Below are 26634 nucleotides of genomic sequence, written 5' to 3' on the forward strand. Positions count from 1 at the left end.
GAGGTCAGGGACATCCTGGAGGGAGACAGCTTGCTGTGTGATCTGGCTGCTGAATAGAAGAGACCAATAAAGACACTGCACTTTTACCTATACTCCTGCCTGAGAGTGAAGTATATCGGGAGGAGGGGAAGGAACATTCTCTTGCAGATTACTTCACCCCATATAGCTGGGGGCTGCACGAGATGGAGGCGCTTCACCAGTAAGTGAGATCAAGGCACAACCCCAGAAGCCTGTCCTGTTATTCCCCATGTCATCGCGGGAGACTCAGGGCCCCCTGTTACCAGCAGTTATGCACCACACTAAGACACGTAGCCTGAGCAGTAGATTCCCAAGGAGACCCTATGTGAGATTGGGGGGGGGGATAAGGGTTACATATACATGAGAAAATAGATGCTATCTTGTTCCCAATGCATTAATGTTTAATTAAAGCTGACTTCCTTTAGTTAATGAACTGTGCTTACTTACAGATGTAGCAAACGTAATTTTACCCACCGTTAAAACAACATATCCTAGCCAGTTGCTAAAAATAACAGAGATTCTATAAGACTCAGTGGTATTGCTAATGCAGCATATAACAGAATATCCCATCATAACGCATCAGAGGAAGTAACAAAGACTGCTACTGTACATCTGTACAGTGCAATTACCATCTTTATTGATAAATAGTCTATTTCTATGGGCTTACCCTGGGAGTTAAATCTAAGACTCCTGAAAAACCTAATGAATGCAAGAGAAAATCTCTAGAATCATACAAGATAACAAAGAGACTTCTGCATAGCACAAGAAGGTTGTTTTTTTTTTTTTCTTCAAAGCAACCGCACCAAAAAAATAAGGCAATTAAAAAACAGAAAAAAAACTTTGGTTTTCTTCCATTGTTAAAGCAGCAATCCCCCTACTTAATTTATCTATTCCTTTATTGTTACAGAATCAGAATTGTGGGGTCCCCAGAGCGGTACCACGCTATTCTTGGATTTATTTACTTTTCTAGGTGGCAGTTTCTGGTTACTTTTAGGAAATCAATATGGCTGCATCAGAGCATGACATTGTGTTTTCCTGTTGTATGACCCCCAGCAGCCATCTTTGTTCCAACTCATTTTACCCATATTTAGGGAAACAGGGTTCCCTCACAGTTCAACTCCAGGGCACCCCACAGTTCTGATTATGTTTATAAAAAAAATAACTAAATGGGAGATTTCTGCTTTAAGCATTCACTTTCTTTGTTTTTAAATTATAATGCTTACACAGCACAGTTTATTCCTGCATTTTCCGACATATTAAGAGTGTTAATAAACGGAATGGTTATATGCCTACTTCCAATGTTATTGACAAGCTATTTTATCCTCTTTCACCCCCCCCCCCCTCAAAAAAAAAGAAGTTCACTTCAGGGCACATAAACTGAAAGGCTCCAGTAAAAGCAGCTGCTCCACATCAGGATGTCACTAACCCTTAAGAGTGTAAGGTCTGCACTAATTCCCACAACTATCTCTAATGTAAACAATATGTAATTGGTGAGACTGGCAGGAGGAGCCTGTTTTTCCCAAAGATTTCAGGCGTATGCTGGACATCTTAGTTCACTGTCATCAAATTTGATAGCTCTGTGTTAATCTTTGTTCTCATGTAGTATCTTTCTAAGTTTGTTCCACCAAGGCTTGCTTTGATGTTCACTTTAACTGTCAAAGTGTCCTGCCATGTATTGCATGTGTTTAGCAATGGAAGAGGGAGGTAGGGAGACTTGCAAGACATATGTTTCCTGACCTCGATGCAAGCAGTCCTGAATTATCCGTTCCTTAAAGAAGCAGTTTGCATTTTAAAATAATATATACGTGTGTGTGTGTGTGTGTGTGTGTGTGTGTGTGTGTGTGTGTGTGTGTGTGTGTGTGTGTGTGTGTGTGTGTGTGTGTGTGTGTGTGTGTGTGTGTGTGTGTGTGTGTGTGTGTGTGTGTGTGTGTATATATATACAGCCTTTGATTACTTTTATGGAAAACTAATTACCTTAGCCGCTGATCGATTAGTTCTCCCATGATCGATCAGCAAAGATCCTGCTTCCCAGGGTTCCCTAAATGGCTGTGTTTCAGTTTCAATCAATTTTTCAGTCAGTCTAAGGTAACATTATCTATTATTACAGTTTGCAGCTCAAACTGCTGGGAATATTGGCCACAAATAATCACAAACAGGAATGTTTTACAAAGATCTTGCACTGCTGGGGAAGTGGGCTAAATCCTGCTATAGAAATCAAAGGAAGCTCAGTACATTAAAACTCATTAAAAAATGGCTTTAAGAGTTGAATTTTAAAAAAAATGTACGGAGTATTATCTAATATTATAAAACTGATTTATTTAAAATAACACACATGTAGAATATTGTATGAATTGCTCCTTTATGAGAGCTGGCTGTTTGTGGTGGTATTATGCTTTTAGCTTAAGGCAACAACAACATAGGTGCTATTAGATGTGAGCTTTTAGAGAGAGGTGTCTGTTGTCCCTCAAGACCACACCAAGAACAACAATGCATGAAAGGAGCTTACATAATAGAGGGGTTTAACGTCTTCAATATCCGAGGAGTGTGCAATATGTTGCAAACCTCTTGCGCGACGTCATTTTCTAAGCCAAAATAATGTAATAAAGACGTAATTAAATGAAAAACAAAATAAACATGTTTTTCTATTTGTAATGAAGCAGATGTCCCACCAACACAAGTTTGCAAAAGTTGTTCTATTACGTGCATCTTGCTATTCAATATCAAAGATAGTCAGACATGACTGAGGAAAAACAAAGGTGTAATTAGAAACAGTTGTGCAGGAAGTGTGTTGTGCGGAACGAAATGTCTTAACCAGTCTGATGTCAAGAGACCTTTCAGTGACATACAAAAGCAGTTAAAGTGAATAGTGTTTGTAGCTGCTAAAGTCACACCTAAGTATGCTTGTGAAAAATAAATGTACATTTAGAAACATGCTCCAGACATCTCAATAACTATCCACACATGCACAGAAAAATATTTATTGGGATAAATAACTTGTGTGAACGTGAGTCATGTCTACAGGAGATGTCATCATAAAGCGCCCTCTTCTTAATGACTTCTTGTCTGACATGCATCATTAATTCGCTGACAAAATACTGAGTTAAAGAAAGCTGTCTATTGAACGATGCAGTTGCTCATTAGAAGTGCATTTCAATGACTCACCTACTAGGCACTGAAAAGTCAGTGTTGCTGCTATACTGACCTCATAAGGTACCTTGAGTTCCAAACCCACCCATGTTAAATAGACTTTAGTGTTACTATTTAAAGATGTGCTACTCCACTAACACTGTAAGGTAACCACGTGAAATGAAACCGTGGCACGTTACAAAAACTGCCCTTCATTTTTCTTTTTAAATCTCTATGTTTACTGACATTAATCAATGTTAATTTTTAGTATTGGCACTGTGTTCACAGACACGCTATGGTTGATATTTCCTTCTGTTCTCACTGTTTAAAAGCTCTCTCTACTAAAAGAGGGCAGGGCATGAAACATCAAGCTGGAAATAAAACTTCAGCTGGTTTTATCTGCCATGTTTTTCTTTTTCATTTAGCAAGAATTGAATCCCTGATGATTCTAGTTGATCCTCAACACTAGAGATGTGCAAATGTGTCCAAAAGTAGTTTACATTGTTTTAAACATATGTATTGCAAATTCGCCAAAGTTGCACGATCTTGCATTGTTTCTCTCTTTAAACCAATTACTTTGATTTGTTTACTATGATGCTGAGAGGGACTGCCCATTTCCCCTAATCCCTCCCGCCCTTTCTTCACTAGGCGTTTCACAGGCTATACTGCGTCTGACATCTTTCTCTGAGATTCTTTTTCTGGTGGCTTGCAGAGTGACCCTTATTCAGTGAGCTGTAAAAGCTGCTTCCTTATGAAGGAGAATTTTGTAGTTCCATTCATTTTAATTGAGCTGGTCTCTTCTTCAGCACTAGTGTATATGACTATACAGCATAATGAATAGGGTCCCTAAATGGCCACTGGCAAATTTCTTTCCTGATGAATTGACCCAAAGAAGAGCAGACTGTTATTGGGAATACTACTGTAGTTCAAAGGCATCTGTGTTACATTTGTTAAACCAGAAAATGTCAGTAATGTGTCGCTACTGATTGACTTAACGGTAAGGAAGTTGCCGTTATTCTTTATTGCTACCCCTTTTGCTGGTCACAACTGTCAACTATTTTAAACCCTTTCATGCTTTAATTATATAACATTTTGAAGTGAAACTTCTTTGCTGGCACCTACTGAACCTAAATTCTCATAGGACTAAAACTCCTTCACGGAGATGCAAATGTGTCACGATCAGGCGCATGCATTTGCATGACTGCGCGCGCGCCCCCGCTGGCTTAAAATTCTCACTGCACTAAACGTCCTGGATGGAGACGAAAATGCGTTCAGGTGCGTGCACGAGCGAGCGCTCCTTCCCCCCGCCAGCTCGAAATTCGCACAGCATTCAAAGTCGTTCATGCAGACGAAAATGTGAGCAGGCAAGCAAACAGTACTTCTATGAGGAAACCTGCCACAGCACCAGTACTTTTATAAGGAAACCTGCCACAGTACCAGTACTTTTATAAGCAATAACCAGAGAAGAAAAAAGCAGCGCACTGCCAGGGAGCCAGGTGGTAAAAATGCAGTATACTTTGTTAAAAAAATATAAAGGAACCCTGCCACAGTACAGTACTTTTATATTCAAACCTGCCACAGTACCAGTACTTTTATATCCAAACCTGCCACAGTACCAGTACTTTTATATCCAAACCTGCCACAGTACCAGAACTTTTATAACCAAACCTGCCACAGTACCAGTACTTTTATAATCAAACCTGACACAGTACCAGCACTTTTATAACCAAACCTGACACAGTACTAGTACTTTTATAATCAAATCTGACACAGTACCAGTACTTTTATATCCAAACCTGACAAAGTACAAGTACTTTTATTTTGGCCATTTTCAGCTTTCACTTTTACCCTAACTGAATAAAAGTAATGCAAATACAAACAACTATAACGCAAATACAAAAATACAGATACACAATTATCATCCTTAATAATGTCTAAGACAATGCAGAAAGAGCTCGAGAGGATCGAGCTCGAATTAGAGCAAGTAAACCACCCAAGAAGCCACATGAAAGTCGACTATAGCGTAGCAGAGAGTGGAAAGAGTCAACTACAGGTACGATTGCAACAAGATTAACTGTTAAATGTATCTATGCCTTCAACTACCACTGCTCCGTCCACCAGTATCACCATTAATCCACCAGTAATGGAGGAAACTTTTTAAGCGGTGACTTTAACATAAACTTCACTCTGAAGAAGCACTGCCGCTCATTACATTCATGCAAGAAACATCAAATTTAACTCTCAACACCAATCCAGCCACTCCAACTACAAGCTCAGGTTCGACCGTTGATGCAGTCTTTCAACAGCATTTAGATACTTTACAATCCAAAATATACGTATCTTACTTTAGTTATTATAAGTCAATTGTATCATGTATTCCAAATGATATTATGGAAATTTCTGGAGAAAAAGAAATAAAATAAATTATAATCTCAAAAGTCTTTCATTCAAAAACATCAAAATCAAAAATCACAATTTCAGTGACAAAACACAAAGAAGTGTCACTTAGAACGCGCTTGCTCGGCACACCCCCCGTCTTATTTTATTTAACAATGTTTGTGTGTGTTTTTGCAGTTGTCATTTTCATTGTGAAAGTTTTAATACCATTATTTATAATATTGTTATTTTGGACAAATATTTTTCGGAGTTCTGGCACCTTTTTTAAAGAATCAACAAGAAAAATATTAGGAATGGAGCTGGAATATTAACTGGAAAGGGGTACATACTTTCTATACTACAGTATGTGTCTGAATTATTTATTGCAGTTTAGATATAAAATAATTTTTCATTATTAAGGATTCCATCGTAATTTTCCATACAAAACACCACTGAAAACAAATATTGTAATAACACCATAATGTACATCAGTATGTCCGATCAACACTTTGGTCTGTCATCAGACCTGATTACCCCCCATACAGGTCATCAACATTTCAGCATCCTTCATATGGTGTTATTATAATATATTTGTTCTGCTTTTCAAGATCATGTTGGTTGGTTCTTTATTCTTTTTTATTGTTGTTTGGTGCTTTTTTTGTGTGTTACTTCTGTTCTTAAGTTTTTAAAATACAATAAAATATATAAAGATATGTGCGGATAAAAAAAATGGTTAGATCATTTTAAATACCCTAATCTGACTCAAATATTATTTTCACTTTTACCAAACTAAGTTTTTATAAGGAGACAAGTAGAGGCAAAAAAAATCCAGTTGGTGATTTGTTGTTATTTCTCAGTCTCTCCTTCTCTCTGCTGACATAACATATTAACCCATGAGGTAGTTGGGATGGGCTGTCTTACTGGCTGCAATACAAGAATGTAATGCCTTGAGGCCTGGGCTTATAACGATAAATCTGAAATCTGCTGTAAAATAAGATATCAATTTAAAAAAGATGCAATTTTAAAGCTTTTTTTTAAATAATTTTATTTATTTATAGCAAAAACACTGTTTTTACATTAATTTTCTAAGACTGGGGGTCTATGTATGAAGGCAATTTCAGCACAAAACCATGGCATTTTTATCCAATACCTATACAGGCATACCCCGGTTTAAGGACACTCACTTTAAGTACACTCGCGAGTAAGGACATATCGCCCAATAGGCAAACGCCAGCTCGCGCATGTGCCTGTCAGCACGTCCTGAACAGCAATACCAGCTCCCTACCTACCAGATGCTATAGAGCCTGTTAAAGATGCGTTATTTACATCAGTTATGCACGTATATGACGATTGCAGTACAGTACATGCATATATACTGTATACTGAATATTAAAGTATTTTGTGCCAATTCTGCTTTGGCCTTTTTAATTGTCAGTAGGAAAAGTTGGGGAGGAGTCACGGTGCACATAATATAATGAGATGTTCTTAAATATGACACAGCTGTGCTCTAAACAACAGAGCAGTACATCTAAACCATGGGTAGATAAAAAAAAATTCAGATGTGTCAATAAATGGGCACAATTTATCGGGCTACTGTCCTATTGCCTCCCTCTCACTCTCTCACTCAATTCCCCTCCCCCATCTCTCTCAATCAATTCCCCGACCCCCACTCATCTCTCACTCGATTCCTCCCCCACCACCCTCTCACTCAATTCCCCTCCTCCCCACCATGGGGGCTGGGGGGAGGCCTCTGGTCCTGTGATGGAAGGAAGCAGGGACCTGCAGGTGGATGCGGCAGTTGGGCCTGACTTCTGGGCGGGTACAACTTCTGGCTCTAGCCAGGTGCACCGATGACGTATGACCAAAGGGATGGGGGATGGCATTCCAAATGCTGTTGAGGGCCACGGGTTGGCCACCCCTGGTCTAAACTGACTTTTCTCTATGCTGACATGGACCCCATTGTGTGCAGCATGTTAACCAATCTATATTTAGGATTCTTATTGAAATTAATTAAAATAAACCAGAAACCATTTACTTTGTGTTCTTAATTTTCAAACATGTTCCAATGAAGGATGCATAATTTCAAACATCAGCTTCCCAAGCACTTTTAGCTTTATTTATTTTAAGATAACATCAACAATGTTTACAATAAAGTTTTCATCTCTACATTCTTCCCTGCTGAATTCATTTGAAGTTGTTTTTTTATCCCTTAAAAATTGAACCCAAAACCGAAATTGACAATGCTACCAAGTTCCCCCCACCTCGTGACATCACGGAATTTTCGAAGAGCCTTCTTAGAGAAGCTCAAGATAAGACCGTTTACATGATAAGCCGGCCAGGGTAACATTGATCAGCTCTGGGGGACCCCACGGTATAGTTAGTACAAAAAATACAGTACACTCGTGAAAATAATTTGCACCATGGACTGATACTTTAAATGTAGAATCACTTAGTATTTTATTAAACAACTAGCTGATATACCCAGCATTGCCCGGGATGTGGGTGGGAGGGAGCCGGTGGGTGGGGAGGTGGGGGGAGGTGGGAGGTGGGGGGAGGGGAGGGGGGCAGTGGGGGGGAGGGGGGCGGGTAGGTGGGGGGGGAGAGGTGGGCAGTGGGGGGGAGGGGAGCAGTGGGTGGGAGGGGGGATGGGGGGAGTGGGTGAGAGGGGGGAGGTGGGCAGTGGGTGGTAGGGGGCAGTGGGAGGGGGGAAGGAGGGCAGTGGGTGGGAGGGGGGAGGGGGTCAGTAGGGGGAAGGGGGCAGTGGGTGGGAGGGGGGCAGTGGGACAGCATCACACTCTCCCCCTGGCGCAGCATCACACTCTCCCCCTGGCGCAGCATCACACTCTCCCCCTGGCGCAGCATCACACTCTCCCCCTGGCGCAGCATCACACTCTCCCCCTGGTGCCCTGATCCTGAGGAGGTGGAGCCACGCAGGAGACCCACGCGGCTGCCTCCCGTGCCTCTTACAGCCCTCGGTGTGGGGGGCGGGAGGCAGCGCCACGTGGGAGACCCACGCGGCTGCCTCCCGTGCCGCTTGCAGCCCTCGGTGTGGGGGGCGGGAGGCTGCGCAATGCGGGAGACCCGCGCTGCCGGCTCCCGTGCTAGTACCCCCCGCTCCTACTGGCATGCCCCTGCCCCGAGCGGGCCGCCAGTGTGGTACCTGTCCTCCTGTCGCCATGCACCCGCACGGCTGAGCACACTTTCTGTCCGGCGCCATGTGGGGGGCGGGAGGCGGCACCACCTCATGCCCCGCTCCTCCCGCGTACACTCTCCACCTGGATCCCTACCCACTGCGGGGGCTCCGGTCACAGGAGGAAGGTGCGGCATGGGCGGGGAGCAGGAGGAAGGTGCGGCATGGGCGGGGATCAGGAGGAAGGTGCAGCAGGGGCGGCGGTCACAGGTGCAGGAGGAAGGTGCAGCACAGGGGTGACGCAACAGCACGGTTTAACTTACTTTGCTCTGTGTGGTGGTGAGCGTGCAACAGCACGGTTTCACTTACTTTGGTCTGTGTGGTGGTGAGCGTCTCCAGGGGTGTCAGCGTGTACAGGGGAGGGTAGGCTCCGGGGTGTATGAGTGTGGTGTGTGAGTGTAACAGTGGGTTAGAGCGCACCGGCCAATGAGAGATGTGGGGGCGGGGGGACACACGGGGGGTGAGACACACCGGCCAATGAGAGCCGTGGGCGGGCGCACCAACGAACCAATGAGAATCCCCACATCTACTAACAATCAAGCAAATTTCATTTTTATATATATAGATGGCTGCACCAAACAACAATTTGACTGAATACTAAATAATTGACCAGGTTTTTTTTTTTAACCAAAGGCAGATACAAAGTTGAATAGTTGTTGTAACTATATGCGAATGCTTATTTTCTATTGTACGCACTTCCTATGCTTCTGTTTTTGTTGAAAACTGTCATCCTCCCAACTTCACTGTTCTTAACACTGCCTAATCCCATTACAGATAATAAATTGGAGTTGGGCAATAACTAATATGTTTTTAATAATACTTGTTTGTATGTTTTATTTTGCTGAAGGTTAATGTACTCTTTGTCATACGTAGACATAATTGGTGATTAATGTAGCAGTTTAGAAAAATAATTGAACATACGGGCTATAGCGCCAACAGTGTACTCAGGGCTTTACAACTATCCGGCCGCACCTCCTTCTCTTAGGGCTGTTCTATACTGCGTGCGCTTGCTACGCCATGCGCGCGCGCGGCAGTGTTAGTTGGCTGAGGTTAGTCAGCCTTTCTATTATGGTGCCGCGTGCGCACAGTAGTGAGCGTGGAACCGGCCGACAGGGGGGAAGATGAAGAAAATATAGAATTTGCGCCACTGAAATGTATGTGTGTATCTATGTGTGTGTATGTATGTGTGTGTGTGTGTGTATGTATGTGTGTGTGTGTGTATGTATGTGTGTGTGTGTGTATGTATGTACAATGTTAATAAACAATTTATTAAAGTATTTATTTATTTATTTAAAAACTTATTTAACACATACACACACATACACAGACATACACATACATACAGTACCTCACTCGCTCACAGCATACACACAAAAAGCGTGTGGCACGTGCACGCGCATTCGCACAGGCACGCGCACGCACACGCTCGCGAGCACGGCCGCACACTAACTGTGCACCACACACCTGGAACAATCTATCGGAGACTCTCACATCCGCCACCAGACTAAGTTCTTTCAAAACTAAAGCTGTCTCACATTTTAATCTTCCCAATTTCAAGTGACAAAGGCGCTTCAGCACTGGTTCCCTTCAATATATATGCAGAAAACAGGACTGGGAAAAGATATGGATAACTGCTTGTAGTAGTATAGTCCCCAAGTGGGCCAATATTCCCTGAAGGGTAAGGTTAAAGCTAAAAAAAAAACATCAGACCCTCATTGGGATGGTCCCTGGACTCACATTGAGTAATCATAAATAAAGAAGTACTCACAGAAATCTCTTAATCCTGAAGTCCTGCTAGGCATGCAGCCTGGAGTAGAGAAGTAGATCTGAGAAAAAAGGTGATTTCTGGCGCAACAGCCAAAAGTGGGTCCCAAACAAGTTGTATTAAAAATATTGCTTTATTAATCCATCTAAAAAAGTGGAGGCAGACACCCTCCTACGCGTTTCGTGTTGAGAACACTTTATCAAGGAGTATACATGATCATAAACATACTTCCTTATATACCCATTCAAATTGCCTATTTTCGCGCCACAGGTAACGACGTAGCTCCGACCACATTGCGTGATGTCATCACGCTCCCCTCAAGCACGCCCCCAAGCGCTCCAAACCATCCTGGAGTGCCAAACCCTCCCCGTATAGCCACATAAGCACCTCGGCACTGAGGAAAGAAACCCGAAGCCCCCATATTTACCATCATGGAACCGCTATTCCGGTGAGCGTGGCGGAACGGAGTACTTCCCCGTCCGTCGCGTCATCACTGGAGGCGGCTCCCTATGGCCCACATGGGACACTCGGCTCCACCCACATCACGTTTTAATGCAGAAAGGCACAACAAGTTGGAAGTGACATCCCCAAGGAAACGGGAGCCAATGGGTACACGAGATGAGGGGTAGGAACGCCCCAAAATCGTCATCTGTTGCTAGATGGCCATAAACAAAATAAAGAAACAAATCGTAGCTAAATACACTAGTGAAAACATTAAATTGCATATGGACATTGGTTTTATTCTTGTTGATGGGCACAGAAAAATATAAAAACATAACTTACATACATATATACCAAAGTTTCCTAAAGAACCCGTGCAGAGATTATTATAGTGAAAAATTACAAATTCTATATAATCATTTACAAAATTATTTCTTCCAATATTTAATTTACAATTTTCTTCAAAATCTTAAGAATCCTTCTGACTGAAGTCATGAAAGAAACTCCTTTCAAAATGAGAAAAAAGAGATACAAGCACATTAAAAAACTCTCAAATTATAGCACAAGAATGTGCTTATACGAAAGTCATAGCACAGAGATGAATGGATTCAATAGCACTGAATTAAGGCATCATTCACTATACAAATTAAGTATCAAAAAAATCAATAATCTGAAATTAAATCTTGGTAGAAAAGAGTTTTAAGCAAGGAGAAATAAGGTGAAGATCTTTATAGACGATTGAGACAAACAATATGTCCTACCTAGAGCTGTCAATATCCATTTGTAAATACATGAATAAAGAAAACATGAATATAAAAATCATAAATGATTCAATACCATTTTATTATCGTCCATTATGATTTAAAGTTTTAAAGTTCACTTATGTCAAGGGTCCATTCGAACTAATTATTCCAGAACATCCAAAATAAACACTATACAGTTTTATTATTGTAAAAGAAATTGGAGAATAAACCGAGTATATAACAATATCTACTATCTTTATTATTCTCCAAGAAAATGGGTCAGTTCCATTCTACATTAATACCATGTGGAGATTTGGTGTTTAACAAAAAAATCTATTTGGATTCCATACGATCCAATAGATTAATCATGTTCCCCCCTCTTTCTCTGGGTATAACTCTATCTATGGCCAAAAAGGTAAGATTGTCAACACCTCCATTTCTGCATTCATTAAAATGTTTTGCCACTGGGTGAGCTAGGTCTCCCTTCTTAATGAGCCTAACGGGTTCCTGATCCTCAGTTTTAACAATCTAGTGGTTCTACCCACATATCCCATCCCGCAGCCACAAGTGAGCAGATATATAGCATATCTAGTATTGCAATTCATAAAGCTATTTATCTTGAATCTCCTTTGTGGACTGCGGGATGAGAAACACTTTGATGGCACCATAAATCTGCATATGCTACATGCTCCACACTGATATGAACCCTTGGTGGAAAAGTCTCTCTCTTTTTGAGTATCTTTAAAGATGTCACTTGGTGAGACAAATCCTGCTAGAGTCTTGGCTCTCCTAAACACACATTTGGGGCCTACTAGAAGATAGTCTTTTAATGAGGGATCCTTCTCCAACACATTCCAATGGCTACGTAAAATAGTTTTAATTTCATTACTATTTCTATTATTTTGTGAAATAAAGAACGGTATGTCAGAATCATTTATTACTGTGTTCGTATTTGTGGAATTAGATATGGCAGAACCTGCATTTCTATTTCTCCTTTTCATCCTAGACCCCCCAGACTCTAGAAGGGTTTTCTTATCTAGACTAGAGATCTCATTCAATGTTGTCTGTAACTAATTGGGTTCTTAACCCCTTTCAATAAATCTCTTTTTCAATGGGTTGTTTGGGACCCACTTTTGGCTGTTGTGCCAGAAATCACCTTTTTTCTCAGATCACATTTTAATCTTGCCTGTAACTGTTTCATACGCCTATAATCATATATTATCTGTAACTGTTCATGAAATGTCTTAAATTATCATGTATAACCCTGCTAATTTAATGTAACCATGTATTGTTATATCTCTGTTCCCAGGACATATTTGAAAACGAGTTAACTCTCAATGTATTACTTCCTGGTAACACATTTTTTTTTAATAAATAAAAATAAATTACAAAGACAATACAGTTACAGGGAATTATAATACAATAAGCGCAGCAAAGTTAGACAATAGAAAAATAAATCCCTGCCCCAGAGAGCTTACAATCGAAGTCGTATTATCCTTAAGTTACTAGCATATGTCAATGTTAATAAACCCTTCATTCATTTTAAAATGAGTTGAGATAACGATAACAGGACAGTTTCAGCTTTCAAATATACCTTTGTTTATCCCAATGGACTAATCATGAATAGCAAAAAGGCTTACCATAGTAACTAAACTGGTTAAGAGATATGTACCCTCACAAACAGGAATACATATTGTTTCTTTGGTACTCAGAAATGGTACTGAACCAAAAAAGCAAACATTATGGGCCATATTTACTAAGTGGTGCTATTCCATAAGTCATAATAGAGGTTATGCATGAAATAATGACCGAGCAGATCAGAGGCACTAGTGCACAGAATATCCTATTTACTTTCATTGGAACCTCTGTGCACTAGTGTCCTAATCGTCACTATCTCAATGTAATGAATTCATCCTTATGAGGGGTATTATGGAATAGCGCTGTTTTGTAAATCTGGGCCTACGGGAAACTACCACCATCGGGATGTTTTATAACTGATGGCTGCTATATGGCATTGTCTAAACACATTTTCCCAATGTGGACATTTTTGTTTTTAAATTAGTGTTATCAGATGATATTTATTAAACATACTAGTTTGCAATAGTCGTTTCAGGAGGAATAGTAATAATTGTGTTTAATGCTGGATACAATGGATCATGCTTCTAAACTACTAAGGTAGCGGTTCAGCTCTAGAAATGAGTCAGTGACTAAAAAGCAATAAAAAGTATGTGGTTTTGTACTTCAATTCAAGAAAGCGAAATTATTTTAATACATAGTGACACGCCAAGTTTAAGGTTTATGCCCTAAGTGGAGTTGTAAACATTTAACATATTTTCTGGCATATGAAGAAGTGGAATCCAGGATTTACATGTAAAGAAGCCACACTCCATACCATCCCCTATCATTATACTTGCAACACTTGATAAAGATAGTGATTACTGGAACATGAAACAAAACAAATTGGCCTTAAACACAGAAATATATTGTTAAAGAAATGGTAACAACGTGTCAAACAATAGAATAAACAGGTCAAACAATACAATATGGGAATCGTTTTGTGATTTACTGTAAGTGACAGCATGATGAATTCTTTGTTATGGACTGAATTGTCTGTGAAGTTATCACAACTCCCTTGGGAAGATTATTGAATGTTATGCTGCTGCTTTTACTGGCTTCCTGTCAACAGACAGTGACAAAACTCAGACTCTGTGTCTTGGTTTTTATGTTCTTTGATTGTCTTTGATCACAGAGAAGACGATACAAGTCACTAGGGCCGCTGGATATCTCCCTCTGATTCAGTGTAATGTCCAGTGTCTGAAGCTGGAGGGACTCTTGCTGCTCACAACATGATGACTTGTTCGTAAGAACATAAATTGACCTAGTGATGACAGTACAAGGAAAACTTCTATGTAAGGCATCACAGCATGGGGACCTTTAAAAGTCAGTGACAACACGTTCTCCTACCTCTGAAAACAAGACACATCAAAGGGCAACTGCTGAAATGAATGAAAAAGAATGATTTTAATTCCTTTCTAATTGGAACTCAAACTAAGTCTGTATGTTGAGCATCTAGGTCTCCAGCAGCGCAAAATTGGGCTAGTGTCTCCATCAATCCCTTATTTGCATGGATCTCTTAGATGCATTCAATGTTTAAAAACGTCAGTTTCTGAAATACTGTAGTCTGTCAGTGATCTTCAAAATAAAATAATGCAACAGAAAAGCAACTAATGTAACTGACATCATTTCCTTAATGGGGAATTTGGAATATGTCCTCAAATACTTTGTTCCATTTGAACCAATTAGGAACATTGCTTATCTTGGCTGCACTTTTAAAAGGATACATTGATTTGTTAGCAAGCACTCTATGGCCCGGATACATCAAGCTGTGGTAACCTAAAAATGCGGTATTATCGCCCCAAAAGGGGCCTTATTTTGATTGTGCACTACATCAACGTTGAACCGCCAAAAATAAAGCACTTTTTATCGGCTCCATTAAAAATATCAGATCTGATTAGAAAAAGAGGTCAAATACCACATTATTTGGTAAAAACGGCTATTCGTCATGTTGGATTTTTATCGAAATGGGATTAAGAGCAGATAATTTATAACCTAGTCCTGGCTTGCCCTGCTTTTTCTATGTATTTAATGGCTAATATGCTGGCCATGATAAACATAAGCAAGATAAGCTAAACCAACCTTAATTAGATGATAAAATAGTCATTAAAATACATTAAAGCTGCAGTTCAAGCAGTATCCTGCATGTGTTTTTTTTTAATAAATCACTTCTGTATTAAGAAAAAATGCTTTTAGCATTTTCTGTTTTAAAAAAAACAACTTTGAAAGACCAATTTTCTTGTATTCTTGTATTCTATTTTAACAAGCATGTTTGTTACTACAGCAACCATTTGCTAAGGCACAGACCCTTCATGTTCTGTCACAAACCCTGGCACACCCCTTTATGAGCCCTGCCCTCCCTCTTGTCAGTGGAGTGCTCATGAATATTCATAAGCATTTCACTCACACTGAAAAAGGGGGCGTTTATAAGTCACCAACTTGTAATGATGTCACCAATCTTCACTGATCAATCAAACGAGAACGGATTGACCTGCAGATTTGATCTTCAGTAGGTAAGTTGGTATTACACACATTTAACTATTGAAGTAAAAAAACAACACTTTAAAAAAAAAAACGGCAGCTTGAACTGCAGCTTTAAAGTACATATTAACCCCTTATTAGCCCATGTGTCAACTACTGTAGTCATGACTAGCTGACAACAAAGGGCTACAAAGGGGTTAATACAGTGGAGGCGATGTTGCAGAAGTTATTAGACCAGGAGACGTTTTTAAGGGAAAATCAGAATAAGCTTTAATTTAGCCAGTACCTTCAAAGCATAAAACGGTTGGAATCAGCAAAATCGGGATAAAAGGAAACAAAACAACCTAGCTCCTATAGGGAGTGCTGAGTAAATAGCACATCCCTGTATATGGGTTGGAGGGCTAAGCTCTTTACCAACAACAAATATATCAATCAGAGTGGAGGTCAGTTACCTTCACTGGGGTAGGGGTCTGAAAATCCTTCGTCAGGCTTCTCTCGATAGCGGTACAGTATGTGTCTGGACCAAAGAGTCATATTTCCCCTGCTTTTTGCCTTTGGGCCAGTTATATAATAGTCCAGAGATGAGGTGGTAGAGAATACAGGTAGTCCTCCCATGAGGGAGTGATGAAGCGGTGCACAGCAAAAATCGAGATGGCAAACTGGATCGCTAAGAGAAAAACTACTTATTACTCAATCATGAGGCAAAAGGTAAAAAAACAGCAGGGAAACTCCAACGCTTTTCACGTTAACTTGCGTTTTGTCAAAGAGTGATGAGGTAGAGAGGCTTGCTACCTCTCCATCAGTTTGTGACCATGATATGTGGCCATGGTTGAGGAGGACACCAATGACAAAGTCCTTGTATCCTGTGTACATGTCCTGTGTCTCTTCCAGTAGGCACTTTAATTCAGCATACTTTAGTCATTTGCATGGAGTTGTTCCAAAACACAGCTTTTCCACAGTGTGCTTAGCTTCCTCAACCTCACAGAGGACTTCTTGCTTAATCTCCTTTTTCCATCTTGCCAACTATTCTTTTCCTCCCTTAGAAATGAGTTTCACATGTCATGTGATCTTTTCTTTCCTGTCACTAGGGTGACCGCCCATGTCTGGCTCAGCATCTTTGATGAGGTTGAGACAGCTCAACCTTGGCAGAGTTTTCATCAACTCTGATTGACTCCCTGGGCATCTTTCTCGATGCATTAATTTATCCAGCCTGTTCACTTCTTCCATGTGTGGGAAGTCCCAAGTGGTGTATGGTGGGTCATTTTTACTACAGTAGCACCATTTGGAAGCTTATTCAGTACCAGGGGACCGTGGCCTACAGCTTCCTTATCCATCACAGGCTTTTTCGCAAAAAGCATGACCCCCTTTTCAGTAGAGAGATCATTTGCTCCTGGTTGATGATCCTTCAATTCCAGTACATCAATCTTGTTGTAGCTCTCTTCACACATAACCATTACCTGTGGCCTCTCTTTTTTTGCAGTTGGCAAACCTGCATTCTGGGGCCTTTTCCCTTTTGAAAGACGATTGGCAAACCATAGTGGCATCTTTAGGGGTGTAATCACAGATACCGTTCTGTCTCATTCTAGCCAAAGACTGAATCTTTATGGTGGCTGCTTTTATTGTGAGGAATCTAGTTCGGCCCATGTGGGCACGATAGCATGACTGGATTTGTATTGTGCTTCTCAGTTTTAATTCAGTTCTTCGTGCCTGAATTTTGTGAGATGTTGATTGTAGCACTGAGACGACATTACGGGTGCGCTTAGAGCAATGCACAGCTTTTCTTGGTTGTGACGTAGGACCTGTATCTGGACTAAATCATTAAAGTAGGTTCCTTAATTTTCCTGTAGCATTGTTGCTGCAGATACTTCCTAACATTTAACTGGACCATAATTACACATTGTTTAAAATGTTCATATTTCTTTCTTTGTCGTTGCATTCTCCATATTGACTCGAGACGGCATGCTGCTTAAGGCTGCACTTATAGTGCCGGCGACACGACGTCGCCTGAAAACAAAAGCATTGTCGCCGTCGCAAGCGCGACGGCAGCAACCAAAAATTTGGAAGCCAATAAAATTAGATTTTTTAGAGGCTATCGCAACATGTGACAGCCTCGGAACCAATCACTGGCCAAGTCGCCAGCGACGTCGCCGAAAGTTAAATTATACATTTCGAGGGTGGCGATGGTGACGGATTACGTCATCCGTCACGTCGCTGTCGCGCGCACTATAAGCGTGGCCTTATTCTGGTGATAAAGCTGGCTAGCTTTCGTTCCTCTGTAGGCATATCTGCAGCTTCCAACTGAACATAAACCTATATAGTGTTAAATGTAAAGACTTCAAGTCTAACACTACAGGCAAAACCTTTGCTATAAATTCCTTTATAAATTGTAAAAGTACCTTCACAGTCTACCTGTTAGAATATCCATGCGGCCTGCAATATGTAGGCCGAACAGGTAGACCATTGAAGAGAAGATTGGCAGAACATGTATACAATATTAAACACGGATTAGAGACACATAGGGCCTCATGCAGTAAGCGACGATTATGTGAAATCGGCAAGCTTATCGATTAGTCATGTTATTGGCGTTTTTCCCTCTCCGTATGCAGTAAGTGCCGAATACATTCAAAATCAACCAGAAAACAAATCCGCCCACTCTCACGATGATGAGCCGATCACACACAGGTGTATCGGCGTGCGTGGCGGGGTGCTGTTAGGTTGCACAATCACAAATCTTGCTGAATCAGGCGAAACAAGCATGTTTTTGATTGCGCGCCATATTTAAAGGCAACGTGTACTGCTAATCATTCTCTGTGTTGTTGGGAGTGAGAGAGAGAGAGAGACGCACAGAGCTGGACGATTGAAGATTTGCATATTGACTGAGAGACTTGTTGTGTATTGGGTGAGCTTTGTCCTTTGTTGTTTTGTTTACATCTTTGTCTTGTTTTATATGTGGAAGTGGGTCGTGTGATTGCCTGTACATTTCTTGTCTGTTTTTTGTGAGTGCTGGAAGTATGCCCGCAAAGCGTGGGAAGAGTGATGCTGGTGGGAGTGGGAGTGCTACTCGTGGGAGTACGCGTCGGAGTGAACGTTCTGTTCAGGGGAGTGATGTTGCTGGTGCACCGAGTGGTGTTGCTGGGAGTGGGAGTGCTGTTGTTGGGAGTGGGAGTGCTGGTGCTGCGAGTGGTGTTGCTGGGAGTGGGAGTGCTGTTGTTGGGAGTGGGAGTGCTGTTGTTGGGAGTGGGAGTGCTGTTGCTGTGAGTGGGAGTGCTGGTGCTGGGAGTGGGAGTGCTGTTGCTGTGAGTGGGAGTGCTGGTGCTGGGAGTGCTGGTGCTAGGAGTGTGAGTGCTGGTGCTAGGAGTGTGAGTGCTGGTGCTAGGAGTGTGAGTGCTGGTGCTAGGAGTGGGAGTGCTGGTGCTGGGGGTGCTGGGAGTGCTGCTGGTGGCGCAGTTGCTGATGGGGTGTCTGGTGGTGGCGTGCTTGCTGGTGGCCAGCTTTTGGAGGCTCTTCCATTGGAAGAAGGAGAGTCCAGTCAGCACCAGCCAAGCTCTGACCCTAAACCTGCTCGGAAAAAACGTGTGGAGAAGCCACGTAATCCTCGCTTCAATGACCAGGAAAATAGGGCTCTTGTCACTGGCATTCTGGAGCACTATGACAGTCTCTATGGACATTTAGTAGGTAAGTGTAACTTTACATTTATTATTCAAATACATGTGATCCTAGGTCATCTGAGTTTTGTTCATATGCAAATATGGGTACACAATATCTTTCTATGTTCATTAGTGTGGAAACACAGCTTTTTATCATGCCTTACAAGGACAAATAAACACAGGCGGTCAATTTGCCAGAACTGCATACAATATGAATGCAACCTTGCTTACATGTATAGGTTTAGTAGTGAATGCTCATGTGCTGCACATATTACACATAAAACAGCATGTTTGCTATCTCTTGGAACAGCTAGCAGTGTAGGAAACTGGTGCTTATATTATTATTAATTTACCTCATATCTTTTATATGTTTTTCAAGGGCGGACAAGTGCAGCAAGCAAAAAAGAAATGTGGGACACAATAGTCATTGGTGTCAATGCCTGTGGGAATAGTGTCAGGGACAAGTATCATTGTCGGAAAAGATTTGATGATATTAGGTCCAAATTGAAAAAGAAAATACAAGACCAACGCGTGCATGCTACTGGCACTGGAGGTGGGCCCACACCACAACGTCTCATATTGACTCCATTGGAGGAGCTGCTTCGGCCAAAATTACTTACCGTCGTCGTGGAAGGCTTGGCTGGTGACCGTGACATTGGAATTTATCCGTCACAATTTCCAGCAGGTGATAAATATTACTGTACTAGGCGTGTCGTTGCTTACAGTTATTTTGCATATTTACACTGCTTTTTATACTGTCTTCACAATATAAGCATACCTGCATCTATATATGTATATGTCTGATTCTGTATATATATATCTCAAAATAGACATATATGTAGTAGTCCTACTAAAAGCAGTAACTAATATAGCACGTGCCATTGCGTGCTCATTTACATGTGAATTCCCAAAATGCATAGCTGCAGTGGAAGCAATTGATGGTGGGCGAAGATGGGGAACAACAGGGTAGTACACATGTGTAACACATGTTCATGAGAAATTATTAGTAGCTACAGGTACAGAACAGAAATATGTATCATATTATTGTGTATTTTATTGATTTTACTCCGACAAACATGACATTACTGCCTATTTTAAGCATGCATCAAAGAAATTGCATGTAACGGCCTACAAACATCACTGGCACTAACACATCTATAGTTGCTTATGAAAAGGTCCATTTTTGCTTTATGTCATATACAGACAGCATAATGAGGCACACGTATCATATGTTATGTCATTGTTTTCATAACTTAAACACTGCAGATGACTACTTAGCTCATCTACCATTGTGTTAAAGCAGCTGCAATTAATATCTCATCACAGCATACACTTCAACAGAGGGGGTGGGGTTCAGCACACACACTAATTACAGCCTCATTTCACGGTCAACTTAGTTCACACCATTTGCACCTGTTTCAAGTCATTGAAAGGTGTGGCTGATTAGGCTTTTTGGGGAAGGGAATACCTTTCTTACAACCTGAATAGCACAACTGAAGTTAATCACACTCATTTGAAAGCTTAACTCTAGCTACTAAATGCCCCAACAACTCATTACTTATCAAACCGTACGTCACACATTAGTTCACTCATATCTATAGTTGAACTACTATGAAAGACACATTATCACACACTGCATGTGTTGTCTTGTTGAGTCACAGCCACATTCAGGTGTGCCACATCTTCGATTAATGTACCACACATATCCTCTACCAAAAACAACACTTTTTGCAATATGACCACCTTCATGATAACCATTGTGAATGGTCATCTCATGATAGTTATGTACATTATGATACTGATATCACTACACAACATATGATTTTTATGTACTCATTTAATCTATTTATCCTCACGCATTACTGCAGAAACATAGTATGTTGTATGTTAGGGAACTCAAAAATTCTAAGTACACAGGCATGTACAGTGTTATTACAACTATTTATGTTCACTTTCACACACATTTTCGGTTAAGGAACTGATGTTGTTAGTTAATCATAAATACAGAACATACAATAAGTGTTTGTTCAATATTTACACATGTAAATGTAAAACTTATGTTATTGTTATATATAGTTGCCCCTGGAGGACATGTGTCACCTGAGATGGAACAAGTGTCTTCACCTGGGTCAGCCAGCTCAACACTACTAGAAGGTGAGTGTATCATTTGCTGGCCATATAATATGTGCTCTTCTATATGTTATGTTGTCATGTGCATTATTTGTTTTGCACATCTTCTTTAAATAGGATTACTTAGTGTCAGTGAAAATTAAGTGTAAGGCAACATGTATTGTGTTAGTGATGTTAATTATCATGTAGGACTTCTGAGTTTAGAGCAACTTTTCATTCATTCATATTTCATACTGAGTCCAAACATTATTCGTAAGTCAAGGTAGTTTTTAATGAGGTTATAAAACGTATGCTAACATGTTAGGTGTTACTTAGGACACAGTACAATTACATAGTAACACAGCATACATTAACATGCCATTTAATAATGTGTACATTTCTTTTTAGAACATCATGGTGATGAGGATGATGAGTATGATGAGGATGACGCCACAGAAGAGACTGAAATACAATCATGTGACCATGAAGAGGTGCCAATAGAAACTGTTGTACCGCCAAATCGTCCATCAACTTCCACATACGATGCAATTGTAGCTTCAGAGGGAAAAATAGTGGACGCAGAAAATCGTCGCCATTCAGACATGATGACAGTGCTGGAAAGGATGATTGGACTGCAGGAAGAAACAGTATCACAATTGGCACATCTCCACAGAGTCTTCATTGAAGTGCCTAAACAGTTGCAAAAAATCAACACCTCATTCGAAGCATTAGTTGTTCAGCAAACACAAGCTAATTACTGGAGAATGACTAATGTACCACAATTCAACACCTCCCAGCCAGGATCTGTTCATGCAGGTCAGTTTTCACCACATTCATCTGATATTCATTCACCAGGCCCAAATGTTACCGGTCAAGTAGCAGACATTGCTGTGCAGGTTCCTGATGACATCCTACCGCTGCCATCTGTACAAATTCAGCAGCAGACACCTACAAAGGAGGCGACAAAAACAAAACAAGACACACATGAAACAGACCAACCATCACTTGTGCAGTGTCTACCAACTTGCTCACATGTGTCACTGGGCACAAGCCCTGTCCGTGAACAGTCACTACCCAAAAGCCCTGTAGGTGAATCGCTGCCCAAAAGCCCTGTAGGTGAATCGCTGCCCAAAAGCCCTGTAGGTGAATCACTGCCCACAAGCCCTGTAGGTGAGTCACTGGCCACAAGCCCTGTAGGTGAGTCACTGGCCACAAGCCCCGTAGGTGAACAGTCACTGGCCACAAGCCCTGCCCGTGAAGTGCCAGAGGCCACTCAAAGTGGCTCTGTTGTGCCTAAAGTTGGTGGCAAAAGAAAAAGGAAAATTCAAGAGACAACAAGCAGGCCTGTTACTCGCTCGCAAAAGGAACAAAAAAAATAAATGTTATAATTCAGAAAATATGTCTTTGGCCTTGTTTTGTTGACTTCAGATTATCTAATTACTATTGTATGTATGCTGAAGACTGTGTTGTTTCCAAACTTTCAACTATGTTCTTGTACACGTGAAGTTTTGGAAATGTTAACACTCATAATTAATTGTGTTATAAATATTTATGTTGTAATCGTCTGTTCAGTAATGGTCCACCAGGAGCCAGTTGCTAAGTTTAGAGAAGCTGCCATTGACTTTGCAGCAAAACATTGCATTTGGGTGTGTTAATTGATGTAAGAATTGCATATGCATATTAGTCACATGCAATTATTAAAACACCTAAGTAAGTGCAAACATCTTTCTTGTACGTGTACAGCAGGATTATGTGTAAATTATTACTTACCTTTGCCTTGCTTGGCCATTGTAATTTTGTCCTTTAATCAGTTGTGTGTTCGTTTCTATAACATCTCAGAATGTATAATAATATATATACACACACACACACACACACACTGAGTGAGTGTGAGTGTGAGTGTGTGAGTGTGTATATATATATATATATGTATATGTGTATATATATATGTATATATGTGTATATATATATGTATATATGTGTATATATATATGTATATATGTGTATATATATATGTATATATGTGTATATATATATGTATATATGTGTATATATATATGTATATATGTGTATATATATATGTATATATGTGTATATATATATGTATATATGTGTATATATATATGTATATATGTGTATATATATATGTATATATGTGTATATATATATGTATATATGTGTATATATATATGTATATATGTGTATATATATATGTATATATGTGTATATATATATGTATATATGTGTGTATATATATATATATATATATATATATATATATATATATATATATATATATATATATATAGTACTATATAAACTGGTATACACAAACTAATACACTTCATGCTTCCTTGTGAAAGCACACTATTTTAATAATACAGGCCTAATGTTTGAGAAATATCCTAAGTATGAGACTCTAACAGTATTGTGCTTAAACAAATGTTTATTACTTCATTCAATCATGTTTCTCACCATTTAAATAGGTTTCATACAAGGTATACTTAATGCCATCAATGTTGTGTGTACTCCTGCAATATAAAAAAAAATAAAATATTATATATAAATATATATATATTTTTATAAGAGATATATTTATATATATATATATATATATATATATATATATATATATATATATATATATATACACACGTATTTAAACTCATGCAGACAGGGAGTTAACCAGACTTTCACATACACACAGAAATGTAAGCGGGGAAAAAACATTTCTTTTTGCAGGTGTGTTTTTACTGATATGCCTGGCTAAGAAATATTTTCACACACTGGTCTTTGTTAGTTTTCAAAAAAACACTATGTGAACGCATTCACAGTCTAGGGATGTTTTTCACAAACGAGATAAAAGAAGGAGAAATGTTTCTCCCACAGTCCCATATCACGAACCACAACTGTTAACCCAATTAGACAAACAAATCCAATTGGCGTTTGAAATAAGGAGTCAAAGTAGTTACTTTTGTTGACCTTGACAAGGAAAAACAGGAGTTTGTTAGCCATTCAGCACATTCATTTTGATGAGCAAATAACACAGACCTGCACACAGCTTTTGTGCTACTCAGACATGGCTGATGAATTCGTTAACAATATTAATCCCCTTTTAGGGTATAAGTACATGATCTGTGAAGCCATCTTGAACAGTCGCGGACAGAAAGCAAGCACACGCCAAATCGATGATTTCATTCGAGCAAAATATCCTTATTACCAAGACCGTAAGCATGCACGGAATTTTAATTCCTCAATAAGATTCACTTTATCAAGTAATGACTTTTTTGAACGTGACCAGGATAAGCTACAACACACCTATGGTTTCTGGAAGATTGCCCCGGAAAAACAATTTCTCCTGAAAGACGGCACTTATATTGTCGTGAAAGGCATATTTATTCCTAATGGCAATAGCAATGTATCCGCTACTACTGATCCGTTTGAATCGATACGTGCTGCAATATCTGCAGCCTCCATTCCTGAAACCCACATTGTACAAGAACAAAAGTACTATGATTATGTACCAAGCCTTTCAGCTGAAATTGCATTGGAATGGGAACCGGAAGAAATGAACCTACCTCCCGACCAATTATTTGAAGAAAGCAGTGGCGATTCCTATGAGCGCATCCTGGAGGAGATATGTGCCATACTGGATTCAGCGGTTGGGTTAAGCGTGGATGAAAATGGCTTGCATTTCTGGAGCGACCAGTTGCAGCCAGGCGAAGAGTTAATTCTAGAAGAATGGTAAATATAACAATCGTTATGCGTTGACTCTGCGTTTAAATTTTTTTTTTTTTTGTAACCACCATTTTCACTTTCAATGCGTGGATACAGCGTAACATTGCAGACTGCATAACATGTAGCGATCACAAACACAAACACAAACACAAAAATACAATATAGTAGGACCTGAAAGAGTAGTACACATTGCTGACGGAATAAATATACGTACTTTCCTATCCCTTTAAACATATTAGCAACATTTTACCATTACTCTAACACATACCTGTTTTGTTATCATGCAACATCTACAACATTGAAAACCGGGTCCACCACGTATGACGTGGGACCCTTGTCATGGGCCAAGGCGTCCTTAAAAAGGATTAGTGATGTAAGTCCTGCCCCCAAGCGACGTGCGCGCCTCAAAGCCTATTGGCTGTCATGTTTTGTTATAGTAACGGTAACTGCAGTGTGTGATGCGTGCGGCTCAGTGTTTGTAGGCGTACCCTGGGCGTTAGCCGAATGTTAATTGAGTGGGAGGAGTGTTAGCGTGCGTTTCACGCTGGCTTAACATGACGTCACACGTATTGCATTTGCGCATTGTGTTATCGGCCGTGCTTTCTGTTCAAACACGTCTGTTTAAAAAGAATACAGATGTACTCGTTTAGAACGAATGTAGTTTCGTCTTCATTGTATTTGAAATAAAGATGTTATGTTTACTGGTATTTTCAACATGTATTGAACGCACAACGTACGCTTTGTTTTGCGCATGCGCTAACAGTTAGTGGAGCCAAGCGTGAAGTGCGTGCGCACACAAAGATGTGCGCGCACATCTTTCAGTATACAGGCAACGTTCACTTCTTATACATAGTTATGCCTGCTACAAATTTAAAGAAACATTACATACTGATGAACAGTTTTACTTCTAACATATAAGTGAGTGACGTGTGTATCTACACAATCATATAGAGCTGCGTAACGCGTTGTCACGGATGCATATCTAGTAAGGTGCCATCTTTGACCATCATGTGTTTGCTGTATTTCAGAGATGTCGGGGAAGATACAATCGGATCAATGTATGATTTCAGAAGAGTCTACCTTTATATGAGATGATTGTGAGGAGGAGCCACCGACTACTATACTACATATGGAACTAATTTTATATTGCTTGCAGCGCTTATTAACAAACAATTAAAAATGTGATACCCTTATGCCTATATTGCATAAGCACTTAATTAACATAATGATGTTGCAAAAGAGTGCCTCATGAATTTTTATTGAGTGTTCTTTAATGACTACTAACATTTTATGACATGGTGTGTTTTATATATAACAACCATTCCCACTCTGCTAACACATTTGTGTATTCTAATATGTAATGGAACGTATGACTGTCGAAACTAT

The 26634-nt window shown here is 40.1% G+C and overlaps 2 protein-coding genes across 2 annotated transcripts in view; both read left to right on the top strand.

The window, feature by feature from the left end:
• DLC1 (DLC1 Rho GTPase activating protein) overlaps positions 1–26634 on the top strand; it is a 459196-nt gene that overhangs the window by 188997 nt on the left and 243565 nt on the right. The gene's annotated exons all lie outside the window — the stretch shown is intronic.
• LOC142471950 (uncharacterized) lies at positions 21429–23153 on the top strand. Its single transcript, XM_075578471.1, has 2 exons — positions 21429–21555; positions 21919–23153. Exons 1-2 carry the CDS (start codon positions 21459–21461, stop codon positions 22887–22889), a joined length of 1068 nt encoding a protein of 355 aa, XP_075434586.1. The 5' UTR covers positions 21429–21458; the 3' UTR covers positions 22890–23153.

The sequence above is a fragment of the Ascaphus truei genome, chromosome 1 (genome assembly GCF_040206685.1).
Source record: "Ascaphus truei isolate aAscTru1 chromosome 1, aAscTru1.hap1, whole genome shotgun sequence".
NCBI classification, from domain to species: Eukaryota; Metazoa; Chordata; class Amphibia; order Anura; family Ascaphidae; genus Ascaphus; species Ascaphus truei.

Excerpts from the sequence above, each read along its gene's own strand:
- LOC142471950 (XM_075578471.1), top strand. The coding sequence starts at position 21,459 with ATGTTATTGTTATATATAGTTGCCCCTGGAGGACATGTGTCACCTGAG. Across the intron at positions 21,556-21,918 it reads CAGCTCAACACTACTAGAAG|AACATCATGGTGATGAGGAT; the intron begins GTGAGTGTATCA and ends ATTTCTTTTTAG.